The sequence below is a fragment of the Larimichthys crocea genome, chromosome III (genome assembly GCF_000972845.2).
Source record: "Larimichthys crocea isolate SSNF chromosome III, L_crocea_2.0, whole genome shotgun sequence".
NCBI lineage: Eukaryota > Metazoa > Chordata > Actinopteri > Sciaenidae > Larimichthys > Larimichthys crocea.
The window spans coordinates 1257889-1277156 of record NC_040013.1 but is presented as its reverse complement, the minus strand read 5'-3'; the positions used below and the strand labels follow the sequence as shown (position 1 = coordinate 1277156).

Sequence of the window (19268 nt, the reverse complement as noted above, 5' to 3'; positions counted from 1 at the left end):
CTTTTATTTAATAGTTGATAACTAATCGATTGATTGACTAAAGCTTTCCTGGAGTCTGCAGAACTTCTTGCTGCAGCTCTGCTCTGCAGGCATCAGACGTTCATGTAGTCCTGTGTGTTTACCCGGATGTGCTGGTTGCTGCAGTCACGTAGCAGAGGGTTAGGAAGTCCACTGCTGTGCTTCCTCCAGGTCTGATAGACCTCCAGCACCACGGTGGCGAGCCCCCGAGGCCACTCCTCCAGGAACTTCTGACCCACGGCCTTCAGATAGCGCATCATCAGCTCCAGTATGCCGCCGTTTGTCATGTTATTGAGCAGGAAGCTGTGGACGTCCTGTTGCTCTGCAGGAGGAGACGCGCGGTTTAATACGATGGCTGTGTTTTTTTTGTAAATACACGTCCACGATGCGGCACGTACCAGATTCCATGTATTCGACTGAGTCGACGGGCAAACAGCTGCCGTGCAGCGGCTGCATGTCCTCCTTCCCGTCACACTGCGGCTCCAGGTTACTCAAACTCTCGTCGTCGTTATCAGGATCAAACTTCTTCAACCTGAAACAAAGCAGAGAGTTTTTACACCAACAGAACAGTAATGAGCCGTGTGTGCACGAGTTGTGTGTGGTTCAGGTGACACACCTGGAGGGAAGGTATTTAAACAGCAGCTCCTGGAAGTCGATCTTCTCCTCCTTCTTGCATTTTGTGTTTCGAACACGTGCCGAGCGTCTCTTCGCCGTCTCTCCGCTATCTTCGACCACACGCTTCCTCTTTGGAGCTTTCTTAACTTTATCTGTCAGCGACACTTCCATCGCTGTCACTGTCAACACGCAGGAAAAAAACAAAACAGTCATACAGCTGTTAAAGACAGAAAATATTCACCATCGTCTGCGGGCAGAACTCACCAACAGGCGGCGCAGACGTGGTGACCTCCACCGTGGTCTGGCTGGGTGTAATTGGAGGCTGGACGCCGGGTTGGGGCAGAGCTGCCGGCTCAGGTAAGGCCATCGGCGGCAGGGACGAGCTGGGGCTGCTGCTCAGCACCGTGGTCTGGCCCATACTGACGGGGCTGCTGGGCTGGGGGAGGTTCTGGAGGAAGTTTGGGTCGCGGTACTCCGACAAGTCGATTCTGCGACCGAGGCTCGGGCGTGGAGGCTCACAGGTGGTCTGATGTCTGTACATGGCGAGAAGGCTTTCACCGACGTGCTTCCACCTGAGACAGAAAAGTAACAGTGAGTTAATGAAGCAAGATCACATGATGAGGGTGTGCGTCTCGTTGATACAGGTGCTATAACCATGTTAAAGCACCTGCATCAAACAGGTACTTGCTCTTAACTAAGTTCCACTCACGAGAGGCAGCGGATTGGCTGGATCAGGACGAGGTCCGGCTGTGGTTCTGGTCGAGAGAGCGCCTGTCTCCGCTTCCTCATGTCTAGCGCCTCCTCCACGATGGCTTCGCGCTCCTCTTTCTCCACCTCCACGTAGTGAACGGACATGTCGCTGTAAAACAACGAGGTTCGTTAGTGACGTGAACGAGCGGAGCTGCAGAGCTCGCTGGAATAAAAACGTGAGTCACCATTTGGTGAACATCTGCATGGTGTCCCTCTTCAGGCACGGCTGCTCCTCAAAGATCTTCTCCTTCAGCACCAGACCTTTAGTGTAACAGTGATCCCTCTCCAGAGCTTTAGCGATGAAGTACAGACAGCCTGAGAAACAAAGACAGATGACACAGTCACTTCCCTGCAGAGGACAGAGCTGGTGGAGGTGATGATGTGCTACGTACAGGTGTAGTCACTGAGTGTGTAGAGGATCGTGATGAGGTTGTCCAGGCAGGGCCAGTGGTCCGGGTTACAGTGTAACCCCTCCTCAAAGGCGTGTCGAGCCAGAGGGATACGCACGAGTCGCACGGCTACCTGACCGATTTTATACCACATGTTGACGTCGGTGGAGTCCAACATGACGGCCTGAGAACAGAAGAGAGCACAAAGTGTGTTTGTGTGTGTGTGTGCATGAAAATGTTCCAAAAAATAAACGTCGTTTTATTGTTTTACCTCTAGATAAAACTCCATGGCGGTCTCCAGATCGTCCCGCGTCGCTGACATACTCGCCAAGTTTTTAAAAGTTGAATATTTCAACATCAGTCCGGGATGCTTGAGACCAACTCTGTGATCGTCCGAGGGCATCGCCTGAAACATCACCGGATACGACGACGATTAGTGACAGTTTATACTGCGCGAACACTCGAGAACAGGAGACGATACGCTGGAGATCTCTGCTGAGGCGAGGAGAAGGAGACGTGGATCATGAGCACCGCCCGTTGTCGCGGGGGGCGATAAGACGGAGGCGCTAAACGGGCTCACTGGACGGCTTTCAGTGAAATTCCTCCGGTGTGAGATCGATAAAGCCGATTTCATCTTATCTCATTAATTTTGGCACCACAGTCTCCTGCAGGAGGTGAGAGGAGTTCATGATGCATCCTCCTCTCTCGCCTCGCTTCCTCCATGCTCGCAGGCCGCCGACACGTCAGCCTTCGCTCTCCTGTCCAGCCAATGATGCTCGTCATCATGAATCAGTAATTATTTTAACTGCTCTGCATCATTGGTTGTTATTATGAAGATAAATAAGGTTATCTCACATCGTAAACTCGCTGACTGAAGGGTCCATTGGGGTGATGATGTGAGAGCGCTGTGCTGGTACACAGTATTACACAGTATTACACAGTACCATGCAGTACTTCAGGTGTGGTGTTTTACCTCTTTGAGCAGCGGCGTTTTGAGGAGCTCATGGTAAGCTTTGGCAGACTCCTCAAACTTGTCGTGTTTCTGCAGATCTAAAGCTTTGTGATACAGAGCGAACGCTTCAGCTTCCTGCGGACAGATAAAGAAAGAATCAGTCGACTCGTTTCAGACGTACTGAGGAGGAAACGTCTGCGTTAGTGGACGGGCCTGTTATTGCTGATTCATCTGGTACCTGAGCCTCTTTTGTCTGACTCTTGTTACTCCGCAGCGGGTCTTGAGACTCGTCTGCAGCTGTCGAGGCAGCGTTCAGTGCTGCTATGCGAATCTGTGAAGAGCAACACGAGAAAAAAAAAAAGCAGCTTTAGCAAGCAGATATATGTCAGGAGGAGGAGGAGGAGGAGGAGGAGGAGCAGGGAGTGGTCGAGGCAGAGCAGTCTGCACAATCACAGGATGAACTCGATACGTCGATATGTAAACGTCTCACCATTTTAACGCGTGGAGATCAGCGCCCACCTTCACGGTTTGCAGCGTTTGACTGGATCTGTAGAAACGGAGCAGAGAGAGAGATTCACAGTTTAGTTCATTTGTTTCTGCTGCAGCCGTGCGTGATGGAGAGAGGGTGGAGGAGGGTGGAGGAGCTGTGTGCTGTCAGAGCTGAACGTTCATTTTACAACATTTGGAAAAACTGATTATTTATTCCTGAGCGGTGCCAGAACAAAGTGCGATCACGACCCTGCTGCAGCAGCACGTCTGTCACACAGAGACTGATTCAAATATTCTGTTAAATCTGATTTTACACTGCTGCAGTCTGCAGGCCAGGCCTCCCTCAGGTGTAATAACACGTGATGCATCGTTCTGTCGTACTCTGAAAGTTTTATAATAATAGTAAAATTACATATTGTTTATAAGCAACAGAGATTTGCATGTTGGAAGGTCGGTACAGTCACGGATGTGTTTGGTGGAGAGAGGAGGGCAGCTACAGAGAAGAAGGAGGCTCCAGGTGGTGGAGTCAGGAGGTTAGCATCAGATGAACGGAGGATTGTGGTGATGGAGCAAGTCAGTGAGATAGGAAGGAGGCCTGGTCCTGGAGGACAGGGGTGACGTGGTTTTGTCCTAAGGCGGTGCAGCTCTCGCCCTGAAGTCTGTCTGCGGCTCGTCTGCTGGAGCTGAAGTCGGTTTCATAATGATCTTCCCTCCCTGAACTGCCGTGCAGGACATTTTCCGACTTCAGGAGACAGACGGCATCTTCTCTCCGTCACAGGAGCACGGCCGCACACCTCGATCTAACAGGACTGTCTGCAAAACATGCACATGCTCCGATTGTAGTACGTCCTATTTATGTGGTTCACTGACACACAGAACAATAAACTACTGACAACATTATTCTCTGTTGCACTGACCAGGTTTACTGCAGAATATTAATGTTTACTGTGCGTTCACTGTGAGTTTACTGTGAGTTCACTGTGCGTTTACTGTGCGTTCATGATGCAGCTGCATGCTTGAATTTCCCTCTATCTACACAGTGATGCTTCTCAATCAACCTGACACAGCCTTGTGTCGTTGTACTGCACCTTAATGAGGTGAGACAGATCTGTAAGAGTAGTCTGACAGTTTGCATCCAGGCTGAGGTGGAGGTGGAGGTGGAGCAGGTGCAGGACTTCACCTGGATAACAGCCTGGACTGAGGCTGATGTAGCCTGGTTAGCTGGATAACAGCCTGGACTGAGGCTGATGTAGCCTGGTTAGCTGCGGGGTGTTGCTGCAGTTTATCCGGTCAACAACACACCAAACCCGGCCTGTCCTTCCACCAAACCCGGCTCTTTAATGTCCGTTAAACTCGTGCAGCATCGAGGCTCATTAGAGCATCACCTGACAGAGATAAGACAGGTGTCATCACCTGACACACACATGCTAATTAGGATGAGCTAACTAGCCTAGTTAGCTTAGCTCTGCTTGTTTGTCCGGACGCAGTGTGACCTGATCCGGGGAGCAGCACCGCAAACACCGGGAAAACACCGGGCTCACACCGGGCTAACACCGGGCAGACACCGGGCTAACACCGGGCAGACACCGAGCAAACACCGGGCAAACACCGGGCAAACACCGGGCAAACACCGGGCAAACACGGGGCAGCAGCACAGCTAACACCGGGCAAACACCGGGCAAACACCGGGCAAACACCGGGCAAACACCGGGCAAACACCGGGCAAACACGGGGCAGCAGCACAGCTAACACCGGGCTCACACCGGGCTCACACCGGGCAGCAGCAGAGCCTAACTCCGGGCTCACTCCGGGCTCACTCCGGGCTCACTCCGGGCTCACACCGGGCTCACACCGGGAAAACACCGGGCAGACACCGGGCTAACACCGGGCAGACACCGGGCAAACACCGGGCAAACACCGGGCAAACACGGGGCAGCAGCACAGCTAACACCGGGCAAACACGGGGCAGCAGCACAGCTAACACCGGGCTAACACCGGGCAGACACCGAGCAAACACCGGGCTAACACGGGGCAGCAGCACAGCTAACACGGGGCTCACTCCGGGCTAACACCGGGCTCACACCGGGCTCACACCGGGCAGCAGCAGAGCCTAACACGGGGCTCACACCGGGCTCACTTGGGGCTCACTCCGGGCTCACACCGGGCTCACACCGGGCTCACTCGGGGCTCACTCCGGGCTCACACCGGGCTCACTCCGGGCTCACTCGGGGCTCACACCGGGCAGCAGCTCGGTGTTTCTCCGTCCTAACGGGCTAATACAGTCAGCTAGCTCGCGTTAGCCAGTCGTTGCTACACCGGGTGTCCCTGGCCTGTGAGGCCGGGCCTCTTACCGCTCATTCCGGCTTCAGCGTCGCCGCCGCGGAGAAACTTCCACGCTCCATTTATCCATCGACCTTTGTTGTTGTCTGCGTGCGTCACGACGTCACGTTTGTTACGCGCCAATTGTTAAACGTCGCGTCTGATTGGTCAATGCGCAAGGAGCAAAAGAGGGGTGGAGGGGTGGGGTGTTTTCAAGTGACCAATCAGGTGTCAGGGATTGTAAAGTTGTATTTTTGTTGTTTTAAAGTATTTTACTGTAAAGTGTAAAGCAGCTTGTAAATGACACAACCTGCAGTTCCTCTAACGTCAATTTTAAATCTGTATTTATTACATAGTTTCTCTAACTTTTTACTTTTTACGTGGTGTACCACCTCAGAACATATTCAGCGAGATTCGTCTGTATTTCTTTTTTTTTGTAAAGATTATTTTTTTGGCCTTTTATGCCTTTATTGATAGTACAGCTGAAGATAGACAGGAAGCAGGGAGCAGTGAGTAAATTAGCCGTCTGATGCGGGATTCGAACCAGGGTCAGCTGCAGCGAGGACTATAGCCTCCACACACGGGGCGGCCTGTATTTATTGAACCGGGTCAAGAACCGGAGCTGATGTGGTGTCAAAGTGGTTCTCCTGATGAGGACGACAGACGTACACGCATCTGAAACTAAATATTACAAGAAATACAAAACTTATTTAAAGTTACATTCCAGTGATCTCATCGTTTATTCTCATTTGAAATATTGTTGTATTTGCTCTTTTAAACATGTATTTAAGAGATTTCTCTGTGTAGCAGTTCCTCTAACGTCCACCTGAGGCTGGCTCCAGAAGTGAGTCAGTCTCCATAAGTCCCCATGTCCAAATGTCCAACTTCACAGCAGAAATAAACATGTTTACAGCCTGGTACAAAAAACAGTTTTGGTCTCTGTAGCTAATTTCCCCGTTCATGACAACTGTACTGAGGGTGAATTTATATACAACTCACCTGTTCACATTATATTAAGGCTTAAAGTTATGCAGGATTAAGAGCGTGGACGCTTTGATTGACAGGTGGGTGTGGTTACAGGTGGCTTGTTTGAGCAACCAGGTGATGTGATCTATTATTATTATTATCTATTGCTTTTAGCCTGTAATATTTATATGTATTAGACAGAAAAATAAAAACTAACAAAAGTAAAAAGTAATGAAATAAATAATAAATTAAAATAAGTAAATTCAGACCTCAAACCCTGTGAACCAAAAACATGTTTAAATATGCAGTTTAAGTCGTATAAATCGTGGAATAACAAGGAAGAGTACGCGTAAATAATTTATTATTATGTTGCATATCAATACTCAGTCTTCTGCATGATGAGCAGACAGCCACCAGAGGGCAAACCTTTATTTCATAATCCTTCTTCTCTGAGATAAATGTGATATTTTTAAATTAAAAAGATGAATTTAATTGTGACACTTTGATCATCACAGAGCAGACAGATGAAGCAGAGCATCATCATCTCCTCCACCTCTCCTCCGTCAGGCGGTTCCGTCTTTGTCAGGATTCCTGATGAAAAACTGCAACAACTTCTGCAGTTTTTTTTTTTTTTTTGGGAGTAACTCTATCCGGCGTTTGTCCTCAGTGACCCTCAGTCTGTTGCAGTCCCTTGTTGCTTTATCCCCGCCTCCTCCACCTTCCTCACCCCACCCATCTCTCTCTGCCTTGGCTGAGACTGGCTGGCTGGCACCATTATCAATTCCTTCTGTCAGCACGACTGCAAAGGAACCGCTTACGTCATAGTCGTTACAGGCTCTATAAAAGCCGGAGTAATGCAGATTCACAGTGCAGTCAGCAGTCGAGCCGCCTGTCTCTCACCATGACTTCCATCGGCTACGACCCGTTCTTCCCTTCCTCTTACCAGAGGCGAGTGGTGGTGCGTGGTGCAGGATATGGAGCAGGTGGAGGAGGAATAGGATCCAGGTCCGCCTACATCAGCCACGCCGCCCCGATGACTTCCTACGCATCTTCACGCAGAAGTTATCCGACGCACACCCGAGCCATCTCCAGCTACTCCACCTTTTCTTCTGCTCCGGGGTCTGCAGCTGCAACCGAGCTCCGCCTGGACCAAGCAGCCCAGGTCAGCTCCGAGTTCAAAGTGATCAGGACCCAGGAGAAGGCCGAGCTCCAGGACCTGAACGACCGCTTCGCCAGCTTCATCGAGAGGGTCCATGAGCTGGAGCAGCAGAACAAGCTCCTGGAGACCGAGCTCCTGCTGCTCAGGCAGAGGCAGGTGGAGCCGTCCAACATCCGGGCCCTGTACGAGCACGAGATCCGCAAGCTCCGTGCCGCCGTGGAAGAGGCCCGCCATGAGAAGCAGGCGGCCCAGCACCACAGGGACGAGATGGAGGACGTGCTGAGGAACATGCAGAAGCGCTACGAGGACGAAGTGCTGGGCAGAGAGGAGGCGGAGGGCAGGCTGATGGATGCCAGGAAGGGGGCGGATGAGGCTGCGCTGGCCCGGGCCGAGCTGGAGAAGAGAGTCTCCACCCTGCTGGACGAGCTGGCCTTCCTGAAGCGCCTCTGCGAGAGCGAGATCGCAGAGCTGCAGGCCCAGATACAGTACAGCGCTGACGTGTCTGTGGAGATGGAGGTCGCCAAACCCGACCTGTCCGCCGCCCTCCGCGACATCCGAGCCCAGTACGAGAAGCTGGCCCAACAGAACCTCCAGTCAGCCGAGGAATGGTTCTGCAGCAAGATGAACGTGATGACGGTGGGCAGCGCTCGCGGCACAGAGAGTGCACGCAACGCCAAAGATGAAGCCAGCGAGTACCGCCGGCTCCTCAAGTCCAAGACGCTGGAGATCGACGCCTGCCGCGAGATGAACCAAGCTCTGGAGAACCAACTGCAGGACGTGGAGGAGAAGCAGAGCGCTGAGATCTCTGCACTGCAGGTGAGGAACCGGTACCAGACGATAACCATCCACATAACCTGTCACTGACATGTTCCTTTATCTTCTCCACACAGGACACGATCGCTCAGCTGGAGGACGAGCTGAGGGCCAACAAGAACGACATGGCTCGGTACCTGAAGGATTATCAGGACCTCCTGAACGTGAAGATGGCCCTGGACATCGAGATCGCCGCCTACAGGTGAGCGTCCGTCAGTGTTTTGATGAATGAATGAATCCCTGAGCGTCTCTTTGACTCGTCACGTGTCTGCTTCTGTTTCAGGAAGCTCCTCGAAGGCGAGGAAAACCGTCTGAGCGTGGCGGCGGTGCCGGCATCCACCATGTTCGCCTCTCCGTACTACGGAAGAACTCAGTTCTCCATGCAGACCCAGCTGAGCTCTGCAGCTCCGTACATGCTGAGCTCTCGATTCTACACCTCACCGCTCGCCACGGAGGAGACAATAACCGCAAACCGAGCACAGGAGGCGGAGGCCAGCCCTCCACAAGAAGAAGAGGAGGAGGAGGAGGTGGAGGAGCAGGTTGAAGAGGAAGAGAAGGAGGGAGAAGAGGAGGAGGAGGAGGTAGAGGAGAAAGAAGCCGAGGAAGAGGAGGAGAAAGAAGAAGAGGAAGCAGCTGAAGAAGGTTAGTGTGCTCACTTTGTTTCATGTGTTTGTGCGTTGATGGTGTATTAACTCCAACTTCTCTCCTTCCTCGCATGGAAAAGAAGAGGGTGAGGCCGAGGAGGGAGAAGAGGAGAAGGAAGAGGAGGCAGAGGAGGGAGGAGAGGAGACCCCAGCTCAAGAAGAAGGAGAGGAGGAGGGGGAAGGAGGAGAGGAGACCCCAGCTGAAGAAGGAGAGGAGGAGGTGGAGGACGCTGAGAAGAAAGAGGAAGAGGGCGCCGAGGAAGGAGAGAAAAAAGAAGACGACGATGCTGAGGAGAAGGAGGTGGAGGAGGTGGAGGAGAAAGACGCAGATAAAAAGGAGTAAACCTGAATGCTTGCTAGCCGAGGGTGGTGCTGTCTGCGTACGGCGTGCAGCATGTACGCTCCTCCACCAGCGACGATATTAACAATTAATAAAAAGCTAATCGATAAATTGATGAACGACAGGAGGTGATGAACACCTGTGTGCTTCGCTGAATACTGCCTGTGTCTGAAATGCCTTATTCCTCACTGAGTGCTTTAACTTCATCATGTGCTGCAAACTTGAATAAAGCCTTGAAGCCTTGTCAAACTCCAGCTGTGTCCTCCAGGCTCCTCATTGACTTCAACATAAACACATGCATCCAGCTCAGACTGATGCTGTTACTTTAGACTTTGTTCAGGGTTTAAAACTAAACGCTCAAAGTTAATGGAGGTTAATGGCAGAGCCAAAGAGCCTCTGCTTCATGTCATGTTGATGAGTCTGTGCAGAGTCAGCAGGTCTGAGCTGCTGATGGAGAACTACGTCACGTTTCCAGCAGTCCAACACGTCTTTGTGCCTTCATCTCCGAGTCAGCAGGTCGCGTGTGTGTGTGTGTGTGTGTGTGTGTGTGTGTGTGTGTGTGTGTGTGTGTGTGTGTGTGTGTGATCAGCGAGCTGACACCGTGTGTTTTTCTTTTGCTGCTGCTTCACTCTCCTCCGTCCATAAATCAGACCTCCTCCTCCTCCTCCTCCTCCTCCTCCTCCTCCTCCTCCTCCCTGCAGCCTTTTATGACTCAGCCTCCGAGAGGCTGCTGCACCAAAGAAGCTGGCCAAGTGTCAACTGGACGCAGGACAGCGAGAGGGGAGAGCAATTTCAGTATTTCATTGGTGGTTGGGTGGAGGAGGAGGAGGAGGAGGAGGAGGAGGTTGGAGGTGGTGGGTTATAGCAGGAGAAATATGAATCTCAGTGCACTAAACCTTGACAGAGGACAGACTGTAAAGAGGTGGAGAGGCTGGAGGCTTCCTTCAGGCGTCCGCAGAGATGCAATCCCAAACTGACACTCTCCATCCTCCCTCCACCCACAGGAGTGGAGGTGATGTAGCAGCTTCTGTTTGAGGCATTTTTTATAATTAAGAATATTAAATAATTGCTGCACGTGTTCTCCGTCCTCCTTGTCCTCAGTTCACCCCTCCCCGAGCTAAACTACCCTCCACCTCCTCCTCCACCTCCTCCTGCTGCTGCTACAGTTCAGCCAGTCCAACAGAGCACTCAGTTTAATCATTAGGACTTCTACTGCACACACACACACACACACACACACACACACACACACACACACACACACACACACACACACACACCTTTCTAGGAAAGAGACAGCAATACTGTTAATGTTTTCTTATTGATTAAAAGTTCACTAATGATGCACCACAGACTGCTGCACTGTTACAGCAGGATAACACACACACACAGTGATACGTGTGTGTGTGTGTGTGTGTGTGTGTGTGTGTGTGAGGGCACGGTGTAAACGTGACACATCAAAGCTGAAGCTGTTTTATTTTTATCACATTTCATCTCTCACATATCGAGTTTCATCTGTCACACAGATATAAAAAATCCTATAACTTCCACCTCTCTCCACCTTTTGTGGGCATACACTGTGTCAGAGGGAGGGAAGGGTGGAGGGAGGATGGAGGGAAGGATGGAGGGAAGGGTGGAGGGAAGGGTGGAGGGAAGGATGGAGGGTGGATGGAGGGAAGGATGGAGGGAAGGGTGGAGGGAAGGATGGAGGGATAGAGGGAGGATGGAGGGAAGGATGGAGGGTGGATGAGGGAAGGATGGAGGGAAGGGAGGATGAGGGAGGATGGAGGGAGGAGGGAGGGAAGTATGGAGGGAGGGAGGATGGAGGGAGGATGAGGGAGGATGGAGGGAAGGATGGAGGGAGGATGGAGGGAGGATGGAGGGAGGGATGGAGGGAGGATGGAGGGAGGATGAGGGAAGGATGGAGGGAGGATGGAGGGAAGGGAGGATGGAGGGAAGGATGGAAGGATGGAGGGAAGGATGGAGAAAAGGTGGAGGGAAGGTGGAGGGAGGATGGAGGGAAGGATGGAGGGAAGAATGGAGGGATGGAGGGAGGATGGAGGGAAGGATGGAGGGAAGGATGGAGGGAGGATGGAGGGAGGGAGGATGGACGGATGGAGGGAAGGATGGAGGGTGGATGGAGGGAGGATGGAGGGAGGAAGAGGGAGGATGGAGGGAGGATGGAGGGAAGGATGGAGATAGGCCTGTGAGGATGAGAGAGGACGACAGGACCGGGCTGGACGTGGCAGATCCAGAGTCTGGAGGTTTTTCTGGACGTGGCAGATACCTGAAAGATTTTCAGGACGTTTTGAACATGAGTCAGTGACATCGCCTCCTACAGGTGAGTCTGTCAGAGTGTTCAGGAATAAACCAATCACAGAGCAGCTCTTTGACTCGTCACACGTCCAATGAGACAGAACAACCTGACATGACGGGTGTGGTCCAAGAGTCCGTTTGTCTCATAAAGGTTCCTCACTGAGTGTTCACCTGTCCGTCATGATGCGAGCTTCAACGCTTCCTTTGTTATCTCCTAGGATCTAGGAAGGATCTCTGTGAGCGTTTTGTAGTCCATCTTCTGGACTTTGTAGTTTTACCACAGATCACGTCAACAACATTCACAGTCGCTTCATGACGTAGTCTAGTCGTCTCCTAACTCCTCATCTCCTCTCCTTCACATCTGTCCTCATCTCCTCTCCTTCACATCTGTCCTCATCTCCTCTCCTTCACATCTGTCCTCTCCTTCAGGAGAAGTGGTTAGAAAGGACTTAGAGCTCATTTTTCTGACTGTTGGACCGCACCCTGAGGTCTGGAAGGTGAGGTCATGGGTTGGTTGGATGCAGGTGTGGTGGCGATAAGCCAGGCGGCAGCACAAACACTGAAACATTGTCCATCCTCCATCATTACAAACATATATTACATTTCATGGGGTAACAGAATACAGTCAGCGTCAGAAACCAGAGTCAGCGTTTGTACTCACTCACGTCGAGCAGGTCGTCCTGGTCCAGGTCTTTCTCTGTTACTGTTGCTGAGGTGAACACATTTATTTACACATACAGAAATATTCATTCTTTTAGTTTTGGCTCGGTTTTTCATGAGGCGTTCAGGTAAACGCTGTAAAAGCTTCGTCTCTGCACAGAGGAGATTTATTCCCCTCAAACGTTCACAAGTTTGTTTCTGTGTTGGTGAGCACTTCTTCTCTGCCGAGATAATCCATCCACCTGACAACACGCTGAGTCTTATCACCGAGCTACACGAGGCTGCACAAGGTTACCAGTTTATTCCCGCAGGAGGGTGAAGTCATGACCCACTTTTAATTGGCTTACCCTGACATTCAGCCAACGAGTGCCAACCAGTCAGAAAGAAATGGAACTATAGTACTCGAGATCAGATTTGGTCTTAAGACCTGTCATCAGACCAGACATCAACCAAATCAGCAACGCTTAACAAGGTGACTCAACCACACTTCACCCAAAGAGTTTCAAAGAGTCTTGGTCTTGACTTGGTCTTGGTCTTGACTTGGTCGCAATCCCTCAAAGTCTTGGTCTTGGTCTTGACTTGGTCTCAACCCCTTGACTTGGTCTTGGTCTTGACTTGGTCGCAACCCCTCAAAGTCTTGGTCTTATCTCAACCCCTCAAAGTCTTGGTCTTGTCTTGGTGTCGACATAATCTGCTCTTGGTCTTGACTTGGTCTTGGTCTTGACTTGGTCGCAATCCCTCAAAGTCTTGGTCTTGGTCTTGACTTGGTCGCAATCCCTCAAAGTCTTGGTCTTAGTCTTGACGTGGTCTCAACCCCTCAAAGTCTTGGTCTTGTCTCAATCCCTCAAAGTCTTGGTCTTGTCTTGGTCTCGACATACTCTGCTCTTGATCTTGACTTGGTCTTGGTCTTGACTTGGTCGCAATCCCTCAAAGTCTTGGTCTTGTCTCAACCCCTCAAAGTCTTGGTCTTGTCTTGGTCTTGATACACTCTGCTCTTGGTCTTGACTCTGTCAGTCTTGTCTTGGTCTTGGTTTAGTTGATCTTGACAGCACTGCCTGTAGTCCTGTGTTTTACAGCCATATTTCAGTCTTTTCAAGATAAGAGCGCACTTTTCGGGGCGGTCTTTTATTGTGACAGTCCAGGACGAAGCTGCGGTTTAATCAGCACCTTGATCAGACACACCTGTCAGGTGGATGGATAACCTGTGCTCAGGAGGAGTGCTCGCTAACGCCGGATCTGTAGAAAGAAAGAAACCTTCAGAAGTCTGAGAACTTTAACTTCAGCTCATGAAAAATGGAGCAAACAAAAAGTCTGTTGAATCTTTTAATGAATCCTGCGGAGGGGCAGAGCAAACACCAGAGCTGAAGATGAAACTCTCTCCTTGTCGTCCTGATAATGGGTTTTTAAATCAGTCTGGGTGGGTTCGGTCCGGCCCGGGTCCAGACAGTCACGCTGCAGTCTGCCTTCTTTGTTGTCACACAGCCACAAAGAAAAGGAAGTCTCTGATAAGAGTTGTGGCTCCCTCTGCTGATCTCAGAGAATCGCCTAATTAAAAGACTTCACGTTGGCCTGGAAGACGACAGACAGGGCCGATGTCTCCCTCTAAAAATAACTCCCGTCTCCTCCTGGTGTGCCGTACAGTCTTCAGATGGCCTTACGTACACCACTGCAGGGGTACAAGGAGCAAAGCTTCACTGAGTCAGATGGAGACAAACGGGGGAGCCTCGGGGCACGTCCTTCCTCATGCATCACAACCTGGAAATGAGATGTTAGACTCGTGGATATAAATGTTGTAACCCCAACTCACCCGGAGAAGACTCAGTCTGTGATCGCATGCATTAAAACTACATATATCACGTCTGCAATTCTTCAGTCTGAAACATTTCTGTGCAAAAATAACAGTTCATCCAGCACGGCTGAGCCTTTCACCGTCAAAAGATGGAATGAACGTACAAAGATTATCAATACAAGGGCAGAAAAATATAGATTTCACACAGTAACCATGCACTGTGCAATGAAATGTCTGCCAAACCAAACCATGACAGTAAAAGAGGTATGACTGTGTGTCATACTACAAAATCGTCATTTATACACCATTTGAAGGTAGTACTTTATATTAATTATACTGCAAAGCACTGCCACTGTCACTGGTTTGACAGTTTTTCACCATCAAATCTTCAAATATGGAATAAAACCATAAACATGAAATCTACAGTACTAACATCCTTTTACTGTAATATTAGAAAAGGTTATTTTCTATTTATTATGAGAAAATTCTGGCAACCACAGCTGAAAAACAAAACACAGTTATATTTTATGGAAAAAACTAAAAGATTTTAAGAGAATTTAAACTGAATAAAGTTGTATTTTATATCAGAGACTGTTAATTATGCAGTAAAACACTGTAATATTTCATTTAATGGCATATTTTACGGTCTTTTACTGTGATGGACATGTCATAGCAGTTAGACATTTTAAAATATGGAATAAAACACCAACTTATTTAGGAAATCAACAGTGGTAACGTCCTTTTACTGTAATATTAGAAGAGATTTTCATTACGGTAACAAACCGTAGAGGTTTATGTTAATGAAGACAAACATCAGTGTAACAGAACAGTGTGTGAAAGTTGAAAAGTTGCACTAACTGCAAATCAAACTGTGCCCGAGGACATGGAGCCCTTGTGCTGCAGCAGATAGAGCATCGACCTAACGGGCTATTACCTGATTCTGCCAGAGCCAGGTGGATGCTGGGGCCCACTTTGCCTCTGGCGTCATGCGGGTCCTGGCAGCGGACCCATAAATCCATTAGGCCTTTTTTGTCTGCCTTTGTCTCAGGAATTGAACGCCTCAGCGGGGGCTATAACCAGAGTGTTTAGAGACCGGACCACTCGGAAAGCCTCTGAAGCATTAGAGCTCCTCACAGTTCACTGAGTGTCGTGAGTCACGGCAGGTCAAGCTTTCATACACATGATGATCAGTGTGCTTCATGTTTGTGCAACTGTGAAACAATAAAACACACACGAGGATAATAGATAGAGGATATTATGGAGCCTGTTTCACAAAGATACATGAAGATTTTAAACTTTGTATTTCAGAGGGTAGATTTATTCATTTATTTATGATTTATCATTTTATTTATTCAGAGAACTGTCTGAGTGTAATTTTAAATCTGTATTTATTACATACTTCAGTGTTTCTCTAACTTTTTACACCACGTACCACCTCAGAACATATTCAGCGAGATTCGTCTGTATTTCTTTTTTTTTGTAAAGATTATTTTTTTGGCCTTTTATGCCTTTATTGATAGTACAGCTGAAGATAGACAGGAAGCAGGGAGCAGTGAGTAAATTAGCCGTCTGATGCGGGATTCGAACCAGGGTCAGCTGCAGCGAGGACTATAGCCTCCACACACGGGGCGGCCTATATTTATTGAACCGGGTCAAGAACCGGAGCTGATGTGGCGTCAAAGTGGTTCTCCTGATGAGGACGACAGACGTACATGCTGAACGCTGCGTGCATCTGAAACTAAATATTACAAGAAATACAAACCTTATTTAAAGTTACATTCCAGTGATCTCATCGTTTATTCTCATTTGAAATATTGTAAACATGTATTTAAGAGATTTCTCTGTGTAGCAGTTCCTCTAACGTCCACCTGAGGCTGGCTCCAGAAGTGAGTCAGTCTCCATAAGTCCCCATGTCCAAATGTCCAACTTCACAGCAGAAATAAACATGTTTACAGCCTGGTACAAAAAACAGTTTTGGTCTCTGTAGCTAATTTCCCCGTTCATGACAACTGTACTGAGGGTGAATTTATATACAACTCACCTGTTCACATTATATTAAGGCTTAAAGTTATGCAGGGTTAAGAGCGTGGACGCTTTGATTGACAGGTGGTTTGTTTGAGCAGCCAGGCGTCATTCAGCCTGATGATCCACGTCTTTGCAGATTCTTAGATTAAAGATAGGACTACAAACATGGCCACCACACTGAGCTGGATACGCCGTCCATTCTTTAAACTGTCGAAGTGTGCACGGTGGTTGTTTAGTTGCCTGTTCTTGTGAAGTAAAGCTGTGCTGCTATATAAAACTTTATTATTTAAATGATTTAAATCATCCGTGCGCGCTCCTGATCTGAATCATGATGTGTTCTTTATTGTTTTAAGCCCTGAGGTGAAGTAAACAGAAACTCAACTTCACCTCAAATACCTGCAGCCCACTCACTCCTCTGTATCCACATGTTTACCTCCCCAACACATCTGCATGTTCCCGCAGCCTGTCTTCAACCCCACACCAACTCCTCCTGCAGAGTTCCACCTGTCAAACTGTCACACATGCTAATGCACACAGCTCCAGTTAAGTATCTGTACACAGTGTCAGGCTGTCTGCTCGGGTGTGCAATAGCACGGAGCGGTCAGTTGGTGGCGATGTTGCCTTCCTTTTTGCAGATTTGATTTGTTGTTTTTTTGTTTCGTTTCAGCCCAAAAGCCAGTCTTCATATTTGATAGGAAGCATGAGAGATTCCTGCTGAAGGATTTCAGGAGAACTGGGAGGTGAAAAGGGCACGAGCAGATTTAAATTCAAACACTCAGCACCTGCAGCTCACACCGAAATAATCAGAGTCGACACACTGCTGCAGCTTCTCAGACAGGACTGTGCATCATGTGTGTTATTATATTTAATCTCCTGCTTTCTTGATTATAGTTCTGGCTCATGCTGATATTCTGCAGCTGCCATGTGTTGGACACTTTGTCCAAATAATAAGATTCAATAATAGCTTTCCATCAGATTGTTCTGTCGGTGATAATTCACCACAAGCTGTGTTTTTAAAGCAGCCACACGACAATGCGTGAAGACATCACACTGTCAGAGGGAACAACAGAAGCTCGGGATGTCTGAGGCGTTATTGACAGCACCATTTGGCTGACCGGCAGCAGCAGCAGGGGGAACACATGATGGGCAAACAAAAGGCTAAGTGGGCTACCAGACCTGAGCCAGCAGCTGCAGCCGGCTCACAGGCCGGAGGAGGTGACACTTTAAATGAAAGCCTCGCTGATGGACGAGACCAGACACAATTATCTGCCGCCGCTCGTCTGTAATCATCTGCACAGCTCGTTTAAATGTGTGTGAGTGTGTAAACAGTGTGTGGAGACACTCCAGTGACCCCACGCTGAGAGGAAGCTGCTCCACCCGCACTCCACCCTGAGATAACCAACTCACAGTGAAGACCAGAAATTATAACAGGAAGATTTAGATATATAACACGAGGAAGACAACGATCACACAAGATCCACGACACACACAGGTGGAGGTTCAACATCACAGGTGGAGGTTCAACATCAGTCACAGGTGGAGGTTCAGCATCAGTCACAGGTGGAGGTTCAACATCAGTCACAGGTGGAGGTTCAGCATCACAGGTGGAGGTTTAACATCAGTCACAGGTGGAGGTTTAACATCACAGGTGGAGGTTCAGCATCAGTCACAGGTGGAGGTTCAGCATCACAGGTGGAGGTTTAACATCAGTCACAGGTGGAGGTTCAACATCAGTCACAGGTGGAGGTTCAGCATCACAGGTGGAGGTTTCAACATCAAGGTGAGGTTAACATCACAGGTGGAGGTTTAACATCAGTCACAGGTGGAGGTTTAACATCAGTCACAGGTGGAGGTTCAGCATCACAGAGTGAGGTTTCAAACATAGTCACAGGTGGAGGTTCAGCATAGTCATGTGGGGTTCAGCATCACAGTGGAGGTTTAACCATCAGTCACAGGTGGCAGGTAGCGTAATCAGTCACATCAGTTCACAGGTGGAGGTTTAACATCAGTCCACAGTGGAGGTTCAACATCAGTCACAGGGAGGTTCAGAATCAAGCACAGGTGGAGGTTTAACATCAGTCACAGGTGGAGGTTCAACATCAGTCACAGGTGGAGGTTTAACATCAGTCACAGGTGGAGGTTCAGCATCGGTCACAGGTGGAGGTTTAACATCAGTCACAGGTGGAGGTTCAGCATCACAGGTGGAGGTTTAACATCAGTCACAGGTGGAGGTTCAGCATCAGTCACAGGTGGAGGTTTCAGCATCACAGGTAGGTTCTAGCACAGGGTGAGGTTAACATCAGTCACAGGGGAGGTTCAACATCAGTCACAGGGGAGGTTTAACATCATCACAGGTGGAGGTTTCAGCATCAGTCACAGGTGGAGTGGTTTAACATCAGTCACGGTGGAGGTTCACCACCCCCCTCAGTCACAGGTTGAGGTTCAGCATCATCACAGGTGGAGGTTAACATCAGTCACAGGTGGAGGTTCAGACATCAGTCAGCACCGGTGGGAGGTTCAACATCAGTCACAGGTGGAGGTTCCGCCAGTCACAGGTGGAGGTTTCAACATCAGTCAGTCAAAATAATAAATAAAACTACAAAAAATAAATAATACAATAAAAATACATAAAATAAAAAACATAAAATAACATAAATTAAGTAACATAATAAAATAAAAAAACTAATAAATTATAGAATATTAAAGTAAAAGCATTTTTAAAAAAGTAGAAATTAATAGAAAGACAAAATAAATAAATTAAATAAATAAATAATAATAATATTTTGTTCAAGTAAAAGTCAGTTTATTTTGAAAACACGTTCAGAGTCATTAAATATAATTAATAAATATTTTGTAGTCACATGATGACGTCACGAGTGCGATCAAACAATAACCAGCTGATCGATTATTGATGACGCAACATGGACACAATTCCCAGAATGTGTGCTGGATCTGGATCTGGATCTGGATTTGGATCTGGCTCTGGATCTGGCTCTGGCTCTGGATCTGACTCTGGATCTGGAT

At 48.8% G+C, this 19268-nt stretch overlaps 2 protein-coding genes across 5 annotated transcripts in view; one reads left to right on the top strand and one right to left on the bottom strand.

Annotated features, from left to right (window-relative positions):
- cabin1 (calcineurin binding protein 1) overlaps window positions 1-5683 on the bottom strand; it is a 40959-nt gene extending 35276 nt beyond the window's left edge. For all 4 annotated transcript variants that reach the window (XM_027277384.1, XM_027277385.1, XM_027277386.1 and 1 more), the window contains exons 1-12: window positions 5565-5683; window positions 3215-3271; window positions 2963-3055; window positions 2746-2859; window positions 2044-2178; window positions 1776-1956; window positions 1569-1698; window positions 1343-1492; window positions 898-1205; window positions 635-812; window positions 417-550; window positions 123-340 (exon numbers count right to left, since the gene is read on the bottom strand). In XM_027277384.1, the coding sequence (XP_027133185.1) occupies window positions 123-340; window positions 417-550; window positions 635-812; window positions 898-1205; window positions 1343-1492; window positions 1569-1698; window positions 1776-1956; window positions 2044-2178; window positions 2746-2859; window positions 2963-3055; window positions 3215-3217 (1644 nt within the window). In that variant the 5' untranslated portion in view covers window positions 3218-3271; window positions 5565-5683. The remainder of the gene's footprint in view (window positions 1-122; window positions 341-416; window positions 551-634; window positions 813-897; window positions 1206-1342; window positions 1493-1568; window positions 1699-1775; window positions 1957-2043; window positions 2179-2745; window positions 2860-2962; window positions 3056-3214; window positions 3272-5564) is intronic.
- A 1359-nt stretch (window positions 5684-7042) lies between these two features.
- On the top strand, window positions 7043-9708 carry neflb (neurofilament light chain b). The gene is made up of 4 exons (XM_010743167.3): window positions 7043-8473; window positions 8548-8672; window positions 8754-9112; window positions 9195-9708. The coding sequence occupies exons 1-4, from the start codon at window positions 7400-7402 to the stop codon at window positions 9455-9457; spliced, it is 1821 nt and encodes a 606-aa protein (XP_010741469.3). The 5' UTR covers window positions 7043-7399; the 3' UTR covers window positions 9458-9708.
- Window positions 9709-19268: the final 9560 nt, after the last annotated feature.

What these genes read in the sequence shown, in the direction of transcription:
- neflb (XM_010743167.3), top strand. Translation starts at nt 7,400, where the DNA reads ATGACTTCCATCGGCTACGACCCGTTCTTCCCTTCCTCTTACCAGAGG. An exon ending in CTGAGATCTCTGCACTGCAG is followed by an intron (nt 8,474 to 8,547) that starts GTGAGGAACCGG and finishes TTCTCCACACAG; the next exon opens with GACACGATCGCTCAGCTGGA. An exon ending in ATCGAGATCGCCGCCTACAG is followed by an intron (nt 8,673 to 8,753) that starts GTGAGCGTCCGT and finishes CTTCTGTTTCAG; the next exon opens with GAAGCTCCTCGAAGGCGAGG.